Genomic DNA, 11,170 nt, shown 5'->3' on the forward strand with positions numbered 1-11,170 from the left:
GGGCTAAGGCACTGATGGGGCATGAGTGCTGGGGGCGGGGCTAAGGCCTTGATGGGGCCGGAGCGCTGGGGGCGGGGCTAAGGCCCTGATGGGGTGTGAGTGCCGGGGGCGGGGCTAAGGCCCTGATGGGGCGTGAGTGCCGGGGGCGGGGCTAAGGCCCTGATGGGGCATGAGTGCCGGGAGCGGGGCTAAGGCCCTGATGGGGCTGGAGCGCTGGGGGCGGGGCTAAGGCCCTGATGGGGTGTGAGTGCCGGGGGCGGGGCTAAGGCCCTGATGGGGCTGGAGCGCCGGGGGCGGGGCTAAGGCACTGATGGGGCGTGAGTGCCGGGAATGGGGCTAAGGCCCTGATGGGGTGTGAGTGTCAGGGGCGGGGCTAAGGCACTGATGGGGCATGAGTGCTGGGGGCGGGGCTAAGGCCTTGATGGGGCCGGAGCGCTGGGGGTGGGGCTGAGGCACTGATGAGGAGTGAGTGCCAGGGGCGGGGCTAAGGCCCTGATGGGGCATGACTGCTGGGGGCGGGGCTAAGGCACTGATGAGACATGAGTGATGGGGTGAGGGTCGGACTAAGGCAGGCATGGGGCGTGAGTGGTGGAGGGTGGGGCTATGGCACAAAGAAGGCATGAGTGCTGGTGGGTGGGGCATGAATGCCCAGATGGGCAGGGCTATGACGCCAATCGGTGTGAGTTCCAGCAGCAGGTTGGATAAAAATTGATATTAAAAAAATTTAAAATCTCATTTTTGAAATTAATTCCCTCTTTCTCTATAAAAACAAAGCTATTCAAAACTGAATTTGAAATCGACAAACTGATGTTAAGGCCTAACAATAATAGGCAGCAGTAAACATTTGCTGCCAAACTTTAAAGACAGTCAAACCCCCTGAATGGGTGGAAGCCACTGGCTCAGGACCTGGAGCTGGAGTTTGCTGAAGAACTAAACCAACTCGTGACAGCAGTAGCCTCGTCTGTGTCCTTCCTTGCATTTTATCCAATGAGTTCAGCTCAGTTCGTTCAAAGCTGAAAACCCAACTGGGAGCTGAAAACGCAGGACAGTTTGTTTTGCTTTTCCAATCTGTGAATAAAACCAAGTGTGAGAGGTTGAGATCTACTAGTTCTAAAATCTCGACGTTCAGGGTGACCAGCAACAATCACTTTGATTCATTAACTCCGGATAATACTCCCTTCATTTAATAAATTGGTTTGGTTTAAATGCAAACCAGGGTTTGAGAAATTTGCTTTTTCCCCAGCACGTTTAAGGGAGTTTTAAGCATTTTTAAAATTGTTCCTTTTCAATTGAATTCCAATTTCCAGCCCAAGGCAGCTTGACACAAATCCCAAGTAAAAAATTATTCTGGTGAATAAGAAATGCATCATTCACCATTTTCTAACATCATACAAAAATGTAAAGAGCAAGAGTCTAAAGAAGCTATGAAGAAGTCTATGAAGCTATAGACTTGCTTAAATAAATTCTGCTAGATCAAGTGAATCGCCCTGCTTAGCAAGCCCAATGGAGTGTAACAGATACATTTAGATGCAAATCAACATGTGTTAAGTGTTTCCATCCAATGAGTCTTCACCGTCCTTCAGGAAAATACCAAAAAAGTACAAACCTGTATGCTCTGGCCAGGGTCAGGGCACTGGCATTGATGTGGCATGAGTGCTGAAGCACATGGGGGAAATCCAGAGTGGTCCTTGTGCCCCACAGCTGTTGGGGGGGCTTCTCTGCAGTGCCCAGCCTCCTCGGGCGGCCCCAGAAGGGGTGAGGGAGATTTGGGTGTCCTCCCCCATGGGGGCCATCAAGTCAGCTTGTCTGTAGCTAACACTCCCTCCCTCACGTCCCACAGCTGCTGGCTCCGAGTGGACAATTATTTCATCTGGAGCTTCATCGGCCCCGTCTCCTTCATCATCATGGTGAGTCCGGAGATGCTGTGGGGGGAGTGCAGAGGTGGCCCAGCACCCACAGTGTGACAGGCTGTTCCCCCCAGCCTCAGGCAACCCCCCCAGGAAGGGATCAGCATCATTATCCCCACTGCCAAGGCAGGGATAGAACCCGGGAGTCCTGGCTCCCAGCCCCACCTGCTGTAACCACTAGACCCCACTCCCCTCCCACAGCCAGGACTAGAACACTGAAGTCCCAGCCACTCCCACCTGCTCTGGCCACTGGCCCCTCACACAGCAGGGGGCGCTCTCTCCTAAGTCTAACCCCAACAGCCCAGCCCAGAGCTTAGTCAATTTGCCCTGGCTCTGATCTGTCCCTGGGTAAAGCCCCCCTGGAACCCACTAACCCCCAGAGGGGAATAAGTGGCCATTTGAGCCATATCCTGGCTCACAGAAATGGGGCTCAGACAAACAGCAAAAGAAACCCTCCTATAGCCCTTCTCAGAGTGGGGCAGAGACACAACCCCTCCCAGAGGGGGCAGAGGGGTCATGGGGGGAGGGGCAGAGACACAGACCCTCCCAATGTGGGGCAGTGGGGGAGGGATTGCATGAGTGGTAGGGGGAGATGAGGCCTCGCAGCCAGCAGGGGTAGAGGGCCGGGGGGCAGGGGGCGGGTCTGCTGCAGAGCTGGGGTCTCACGGCTCCCCCGCCCCCAGGTCAACCTGCTCTTCCTCATGATCACGCTGCACAAGATGAGCCGCAGCACGGCCGTGCTCAAGCCCGACACCAGCCGCCTGGACAACATCAAGTGAGTGAGGCCCGGGTCAGCAGGTGCTGGGGTCCCCCCACTGACACCCCCGCCCCCAGGGGAGCTGGGGACACACTGCACTGGCCACAGCCCCAGCTGGACAGGGCACGGGTGACCCCCGAGGGGGCTGCATCTCAGCACTGGGCGAAGTGTGTGGAGGATGCCGTGGGCAACCCTCTGCCTCTCCCCTGCAGGTCCTGGGCGCTGGGCGCCATCGCTCTCCTCTTCCTCTTGGGACTCACCTGGGCCTTTGGCCTCCTCTTCATCAACAAGGAGTCCATTGTTATGGCCTATCTCTTCACCACCTTCAACGCCTTCCAGGGCATGTTCATCTTCGTCTTCCACTGTGCCCTGCAGAAGAAGGTCAGGCAGTGCCCTCGCCCAGGAGAGGGGCACCGGCAGAGCAGGGGGGAGCCCAGGGCTGGGGTAGCAGGGGGCTGCGGGTCGGGAGTGAGGGGCACCGGCAGAGCTGGGGGGGAGCCCAGGGCTGGGGTAGCAGGGGCTGCGGGTCGGGAGTGAGGGGGACCAGCAGAGCAGGGGGGAGCCCGAGGCTGAGCTAGCAGGGGGTCTCCCAGCCCTGTGCACTAACCCTGGTTGCCCCCCCGCCCCCCCCCCACAGGTGCACAGGGAGTTCAGTAAATGCCTGCGTCACGCGTCCTGCTGCCTGCGCAGCCCCCCAGGGGCCACACTTGGCTCCCTCAAGACTTCAGCCATTCGGAGCAACAACCGTTACTACACGGGCACGCAGGTACCGGGGGGCGGAGCCCTGCCTGGGCTGGGGGGCACAGAGCCCTGCCTGGGCTGGGGGGGCGGAGCCCTGCCTGAGCTGGGGGGGCACAGAGCCCTGCCTGGGCTGGGGGGGCGGAGCCCTGCCTGAGCTGGGGGGGCACAGAGCCCTGCCTGGGCTGGGGGGGCACAGAGCCCTGCCTGGGCTGGGGGGACGGGGGACGGAGCCCTCCCTGGGCTGAGGAGGGGATAGAGCCTTCCCTGCGTGGGGGCCAGGGGGACGGAGCCCTCCCTGGGCTGGGGATGGGATCGGAGTCGGGGCGGGGGGGGAATGGGGACAGACATACAGAGCCCTCTCCTAGGGCTGGGGACAGACGGACAGAACCCTGCCTAGAGCTGGGATGGGATGGGGGGCGGGGGACAGAGCCCTCCCCTAGGGCGAAAGGTGGACAGACAGAGTCCCCCCTAGGAGTGGGAGCAGGGCCGGGGGGAGGTGCTACACGCTGTCTCAGGCAGGGCTGGGGTCTCTGGGGGGGGGACAGGCAGCCAGGGGTGTCAGTGTCTGAGCTCCCCACCATGACAAACACCCACCCCCCCAACCCTCCCCCCCGTATCTCTCACAGAGTCGGATCCGGAGAATGTGGAACGACACCGTCCGGAAACAGACGGAGTCGAGCTTCATGGCGGGGGACATCAACAGCACCCCCACCCTGAACCGAGGTGAGACGCCCCCACCCAGCACCCCCTGCCCAGCACCTCCATGCAGCACCCCCACCCTGAACCGAGGTGAGACTCCCACCCACCCAGCACCCCCTGCCCAGCACCCCCATGCAGCACCCCCACCCTGAACCAAGGTGAGACCCCCCCACGCAGCACCCCCACCCTGAACCGAGTTGAGACTCCCACCCACCCGGCACCCCCTGCCCGACACCCCCATCGAGTATCTCCACCCTGAACTGAGGTGAGACCCCTCCCACCCAGCACCCCCACCCTGAACCGAGGTGAGACTCCCACCCACCCAGCACCCCCTGCCCAGCACCCCCACGCAGCACCCCCACCCTGAACCGAGGTGAGACTCCCACCCACCCAGCACCCCCTGCCTAGCACCCCCACGCAGCACCCCCACCCTGAACCGAGGTGAGACCCCCCACGCAGCACCCCCACCCTGAACCGAGGTGAGACTCCCACCCACCCAGCACCCCCTGCCCAGCACCCCCACGCAGCACCCCCACCCTGAACCGAGGTGAGACCCCCCTACGCAGCACCCCCACCCTGAACCAAGGTGAGACTCCCACCCACCCAGCACCCCCTGCCCAACACCCCCATCAAGTATCTCCACCCTGAACTGAGGTGAGACCCCTCCCACCCAGCACCCCCACCCTGAACCGAGGTGAGACTCCCACCCACCCAGCACCCCCTGCCCAGCACCCCCACGCAGCACTCCCACCCTGAACCGAGGTGAGACCCCCCCCACGCAGCACCCCCACCCTGAAGCAAGGGGAGACTCCCACCCACCCAGCAACCCCTGCCCAGCACCCCCAGCCAGTATCCCCATCCGGAACCGAGGTGAGACCCCCCCACCCAGCACCCCAGGTAAACCCCCCCAAGGACCCCCACCCTGCTCTCTGCAACCCCTGGACTCTCCCCCTTGGTGGCGTCAGATCCCTGCACCGCCCCAGCCAGCCCTGCTCAGCCCGGTGTGCGGGAGTTGGCTATGTGCCTGCGGGGGGATACATTCCCCGTTACCCCTTGGGCCTGGGGGGGACGCAGGGTGCCCCGCAGGGGAGCTGACACGCCTGCCTCTCCTGCCACTGCAGGGACCATGGGGAACCACTTGCTGACCAACCCGGTGCTGCAGACCCGGGGCGGCACCAGCCCCTACAACACCCTCATTGCCGAGTCCGTGGGCTTCAACCCCTCCTCACCCCCCGTCTTCAACTCCCCAGGTAAGACCCCCCCGGCCCCCCGCATCCACCCCCAGGTGTGAGGACACACCCCGCTGCCCCCCAAAGTCCCCCGCTCTGGGGATACCCCTGGAGGGGACCCACTCCCTGGGATCCCACTTTCCTTCCTGAGGGGTGCCCAGTATTTTGGGGGAGCCCTGCAGGGGGTGTGGTGTAGTCCCCTTAAATCTTCTCCCAAGAAGGGAGTTCTTGAACCTTGCGCCTTTCTCAGCAGGGGGCGCTGTGGGGAGCGAGACAGGAGCACCAGCTTGCGGGGAGGAGTCCTGGCTACTCCAGCCCCGGCGTCTCCCAAAAGGGAGCACTGTGGGGAGCGAGACAGGAGCACCAGCTTGCGGGGTGGGGGGGGGGGGTCCTGGCTACTCCAGCCCCGGCTTCTCCCAGCAGGGGGCACTATGGGGAGCGAGACAGGAGCACCAGCTTGCGGGGTGGGGGGGGGGTCCTGGCTACTCCAGCCCCGGCTTCTCCCAGCAGGGGGCACTGTGGGGAGCGAGACAGGAGCACCAGCTTGCGGGGAGGAGTCCTGGCTACTCCAGCCCCGGCGTCTCCCAAAAGGGAGCACTGTGGGGAGCGAGACAGGAGCACCGGCTGTGTGTGGGGGGTCCTGCCTACTCCAGCCCCAGCGTCTCCCAGCAGGAGGCGCCCTAGGGAAGCACAGAGGGGTCCACGGGAAGGTCAGTGTTTGCTTTGGGGGTGCTGCCCCCTGCCTGCCCTATAACCTTCTCTCTCTTGTCTCCCCCTCTCCACTCGCTGGCCCCACCTGCAGGGAGCTTCCGAGAGTCCAGTACGTCCCTCCTTTCCAGTTCCATTTCCCAGTAATGTTTCCTTCATTGCTAGTTTGACTGGCAGGCTGGGGGTGGGGCACAGCCAGGACACGACAGTGCAGGCAGCCCGGAGCTAGCGTGGAGCCTGGCCTCTCCAGCAGGGGGCGCTGTGGGGAGCAGGGCGGGAACGCTGGCTGTGGGAGGAGCTCCCAGCTACTCCAGTCCCAGCCTCTCCCAGTAGGGGGCGCTGTGGGCTGTTCTATAATGGGGTTCAGCTCTTGCATTCACTGCCTTGGACAAGAGAGGGAGATAGACGCTGAACTGTCCCTGGGACCGTGTCTCAGTGGCCTATGGGAATGCATCCATCTCGCCTTCCTGTTGGGCTTGATTGTACCTGTGGTCCCTATAGTCCCGTATCGCCCTCCTGCTGAGCCATATTGGACCCCTGGTCCCTATAGGCCTGTACTGCCCACCTGTTGAACCAGATCAGACTCATGGTCCCTATAGTCTCATATCACCCTCCTGCTGGGGCATCTTGGTCTGTACAGTCCCGTATGTGACCAGCAGGCAATATTTGGTGTTTCAGCGCGAGGCAGCCTCCATGATGCACCTGAGCAGCCGAATGCTCTCTGTGAGCAGGGGGGCGGGTTCCCCAGCTTTGGAGATGGGTCCCCCAGATCTCAACACTAGGGGTCCCAATATTTTGGAGCTGGAGGCAGGGGGAAAGGGGCCCACTGTCTCAGACCCTCACAGGCTTGGTTGCAGCTCGGGGGGGGGTGGCAGGTATGTGTGTTGGGGGAGGCGCATGGGACCGGGTTGGGGACTCAGCCCCCCCACCCAGCAGGGGAGTGGGGCTTCTGCTATGTCTGGCCAGCTTGTGTCCCACCCCCAGATCTGGGGGGCTGGGTTCTCAGCTCCCATCAGAAAGCCCAGCCCAAAGCAGCACCTGGCTCTGGCTGAAGATGGGGGTGTGTGGGGGGAACCAGCCGTGGCCCATTTCCACCCCCGAGGCTGGGTCTGACCTGGCAGCGGGAGCTGAGGAGTCTTGGATCAGACACCACATGGGAGCTCTGGGCCAATCACACCCCCATGGCGGTGACGGGGGGTGGGGGTGCGACCTCTGACCCTGCCACCAAGCCCCTGCCGAGCTCCCTGCTCACACCTACCCCCTGCCCTTTTCCAGAAATTCCCGGGAGCACCCCGTGCGCCCCCCCCCATCCGGTGCCTCCCTCCCGCCCCCCCACTAACTCCCCCTCTCTCTCTTCCCTGCCCCACCCCCGGCAGAGCACCCCCTGAACAACAGCCGGGACGCCTGCGGCATGGACACCCTGCCCCTCAACGGCAACTTCAACAACAGCTACTCCCTCCGCAGTGCTGACTTCCCGGCCGAGGGCGCCAAGATGGCCGACTGCCGGCGCAACCTCAGCGACGCCGCTGCCTTCGAGAAGATGATCATCTCGGAGCTGGTGCACAACAACCTGCGTGGGGGCGCCGGCGGCCCGGCCAAGGGGGCGCCCCCTCCGGGGGGGGCCGGCCCGGCCGAGCCCAGCAACCCCTCCGGCCCGCCCGCCCTCCCCAGCGGCGGCGGGCCCGGAGAGGAGGAGGCGGCGGCGCCTGAGGGCCCGGCCCTGAGCCACGAGGAGAACCTGGAGATCGAACTCATGTACAAGGCCCTGGAGGAGCCGCTGCTGCTGCAGCGGGCTCAGTCGATCCTCTACCAGAGCGACCTGGAGGAGTCGGAGAGCTGCACGGCCGACCTGACCGAGGGCGGAGACGGCCAGGTCCCCTCCCCCAACAGGGACTCCTTGTACACCAGTATGACCAACCTGAGAGACTCCCCTTACCCGGACAGCAGCCCCGAGGCGGTGGGGGAAATCCTCCCCCACACCCAAGCCATCAACGAAATCTACTACACCAACCGGCCCGCCTTGGTGCCCCGCAGCCAGCTCCAAGCCTACTACCAGGTCCGGAGACCGAGCACTGACGGCTACTTGGTTCAAGCCGGCTTAGAGGGCCCAGTGCCGGAGGGAGACGGTCAAATGCAGCTGGTCACCAGTCTCTGAAAGCCAGGAGCGGACTGAGGAGCCGTCCCGAGCCGCCGACTCTCCCCCCCACCTCATCCCACCTTTGCCAAAAGGAGCCCCTCCCCCCGGGCCGTGGCCTGGAGTTTTTAATTTTTGTCTTGGGATGCTGAGAGGGGGGTGGGAGGGGCACTGCAGAAGGACACAGGCCAGGGGAAGGAGGAGAGGTATGCGTTGATCTCCTCTGGGAAGGGGGGGCCGTATTGTCCAGCTTCCTCCTGCCCACCTGGTGGAGATGGGAGGATGGAAATTGGGGGGTTGCTGCTTTTGTTTTTGAAGGAAAGGAAGGAGGAGGGGCGGGAAGGAAGGAATGAAAAAGGCCCCGGGCCAGACGACAGGATCTCACTTTTTCATTTTTTAAGGTCGTCCCTCTTCCGTTTCTTTACGTTCGTTTTGTGGGGACAGAAGATCAAAAAGAAGTGGAGCAGGGAAACCAATTTCCTTTTTAAGGCGTTAAGAAACAGATCAGAACCATGGGGGAAGGGCCAGCTCGGCCTGTATCAGAGCCCCAGAACAACCCCCCACACACACACCGGCACCCACGTATAGGCCATCCCTGCTCCTCCATGTATGCACCTTGGCAATGTCAAACAGGGATCCGATTGGTCAGGAGAGAGAGGGGCAGATGGAGCATCCTCCTGTGGCCTCCACTTTCTTCTATACCAACTTTGCCAAAACCCATAAATTGTATAGATATATAGAGAGCTATAAAGAGAGAGCTATATCAAGAGAGAGAGGTGGGGGTTGTTTTGGGGTCCTGATAGAAATTATGTTGAATCCGGTGCTGACCTTCCAGTATTTGTCAGCTGGGGGAAACTGAGGCATGGTGGGGCAGGGACTCTTAAAGTCACTCATTGACAGGATTTTTAGTTCAGTTCTTTTTTATGCCAAACCATCAGCAAAGTCTGCCGGAGGGGTGCATTTTTTTTCTTTCAAAAGCATCCTGGGCACCAGGAAGGGCTGATGCACAAGGTTATTTCCAGTGGAGGAGGAGATGGCACTGAGGTGGCCATCTTTGAGTTGGAGTTTTGTTTTCCTTTGCTGTGTGGCGCACGCCTTGCCCCCGCCATCCCTTTACAAATCAAACAGACATCACCACCCTGCTCTGGGAGCTGGCAGAGGAAACCATGAGCCGAGGGGTTCTTCCTGGGCCGTCGGTGTAATTGGTCAATCCACATTCCCCACTCTCGCCCACCGCTGCCCCGCTTCTGTCAAGATGTGCCCGCCATTTTCCTATGGCTCAACGGGAAGCTCGGAAAATCATGCAGCTCTCGCCCCTTCTACGTTTTCCACCTCTGCTTTTATTTCCTCCTTTGAAGACATGCAGGAGTCAGGTGCCTCGTGGGAGCTGCTGTCTGAACCCGGTTGGGTCAAGATGAGGGTGGGGAGAATTTTTTGGGGGGGCAATTTGACAATTGAACCATTTCCCTCTCCCCAAATCAGTTGGATCATCTGTGAGCAAAAGAACAACAGAAACCCAAATGGCACTTTTTTCTTTCTTTCTTTCAAAGGACAAAACAACAAAAAATTCTCCCTTTTCAAGCACAACTCTGAATTCTCTCACCCTCTTCCCGAGAGAGACCATGGGAGCCAATATCACATGAAGACGTCATTTCGCCGGGGGGGGGGGCTTAGGGTGGGGTGGAGGGTTAATTCAGGGGAGGCGGGCAGGGATACAGATTGAAATGCTGTAAATATGAAATTTCAAACAAACAACAAAAAGGGGAAGTGAGGAATCCCTTGAAAAATGAAACAGGGATTTCAAAAAAAAAAAAATACAACCAAGCAACCACAGTCCCCGGGACCAGTTTGTGTCCTGGAATTAAAATATATATCTATAGATCTATAGGTATATAGATATATACTGAGCTCTGCTCCAGCCCCATTGACTGTTGGGGGGGTGAGGCGACGGGAACAAGGAGACCCCCCCTCCCCTTTTGACGAAGACAGGGGAAGGGATCGCAAAAACGAAGAGCAGATTTTTACAATCAAAACAAAAAGAAAAAAAGAACTGTTTTTGGCACAATTTTTATGTAATATATACATATAATGCGTCATTTCTGTGACTTCCTCAACATTCCCTTTCCCTGCTGGATAAGGTACCTTTTTCATACATCTCGACATGAATCGGTCATTTTCTCACTCACTGCCACTGTGGAATTGTGGGTAAAAAAAAAAAATTACTGTAAGACCCAAAGATGCTGTAACTGTAGGTTAGGAAAATTGTTTGGGGTTTATTTTGCTTTTTTCTGGCCGGGGCTGTTGGGTGTAAGGAGTTTTTAAGTCTATGGTTATTTACTTGCATCTCTCTAGGCTGGAAGGCATTTGACGGGGTCGAGTTGAAGGGGCAGGTGGGCCATGTGATTCAGATTCATGGAGTGTGGGAAGGTTTCGCTTTCTGGTTCCTTTTCTCCCAGACTGTGGAACTACTGGAGAGTGTGGGAGAGATCATCGCGGGGTGGGGGGTTAGGAGGGTCCTGGGCTTCATCAGCTTGGATTTAGTGACTTAGACGTTGGCTAGAAGGGTGGAGACGTAAGGGGCAGGATCCCTAGCTGGTATGAATGGATGCTGCTCCACTGATGTCCATGTAGCTATGCTTATGGTTCCCCCACTGGGGATGTGTCCCAAGGAGCTTGGGGCAATGAGGAAACTCAAGCTCCCACTCCCAGTGGCCAGCAAACGCCTTGGGTGAACAGTAGGGTACAGAGGACAAGTGGGTGATATTTACAGTGTTGCCTTTGCCAGTGGTCTCTGGCCAGACACAAGGCCAGCAAAGGGCTGGACAGGCCTTGAAAGGCTCTTTCCAGCTCGAGGCCTTGGTGAGGGTAGATGGACCACCCACTAGTGTCATTCCCCTGCCCCCAGGCAGAGCAACCGGCCCTCAATCACCAGGGCCATCGCTGAGATCTGAGTCCCTGTGAAACTCCGGGGTTTCAGCACAGCCACCGTCCCACC

The 11,170-nt window shown here is 59.7% G+C and overlaps 1 protein-coding gene across 1 annotated transcript in view; it reads left to right on the forward strand.

Annotated features, from left to right (window-relative positions):
- ADGRL1 (adhesion G protein-coupled receptor L1) overlaps window positions 1-9,819 on the forward strand; it is a 93,435-nt gene extending 83,616 nt beyond the window's left edge. Inside the window, exons 16-22 of the mRNA XM_077838224.1 lie at window positions 1,841-1,907; window positions 2,591-2,682; window positions 2,877-3,045; window positions 3,302-3,430; window positions 4,032-4,128; window positions 5,226-5,354; window positions 7,418-9,819. Of these exons, the coding sequence (XP_077694350.1) occupies window positions 1,841-1,907; window positions 2,591-2,682; window positions 2,877-3,045; window positions 3,302-3,430; window positions 4,032-4,128; window positions 5,226-5,354; window positions 7,418-8,196 (1,462 nt within the window). The 3' untranslated portion in view covers window positions 8,197-9,819. The remainder of the gene's footprint in view (window positions 1-1,840; window positions 1,908-2,590; window positions 2,683-2,876; window positions 3,046-3,301; window positions 3,431-4,031; window positions 4,129-5,225; window positions 5,355-7,417) is intronic.
- Window positions 9,820-11,170: the final 1,351 nt, after the last annotated feature.

This window comes from Eretmochelys imbricata, chromosome 20, assembly GCF_965152235.1.
Source record: "Eretmochelys imbricata isolate rEreImb1 chromosome 20, rEreImb1.hap1, whole genome shotgun sequence".
Classification (NCBI taxonomy): Eukaryota; Metazoa; Chordata; order Testudines; family Cheloniidae; genus Eretmochelys; species Eretmochelys imbricata.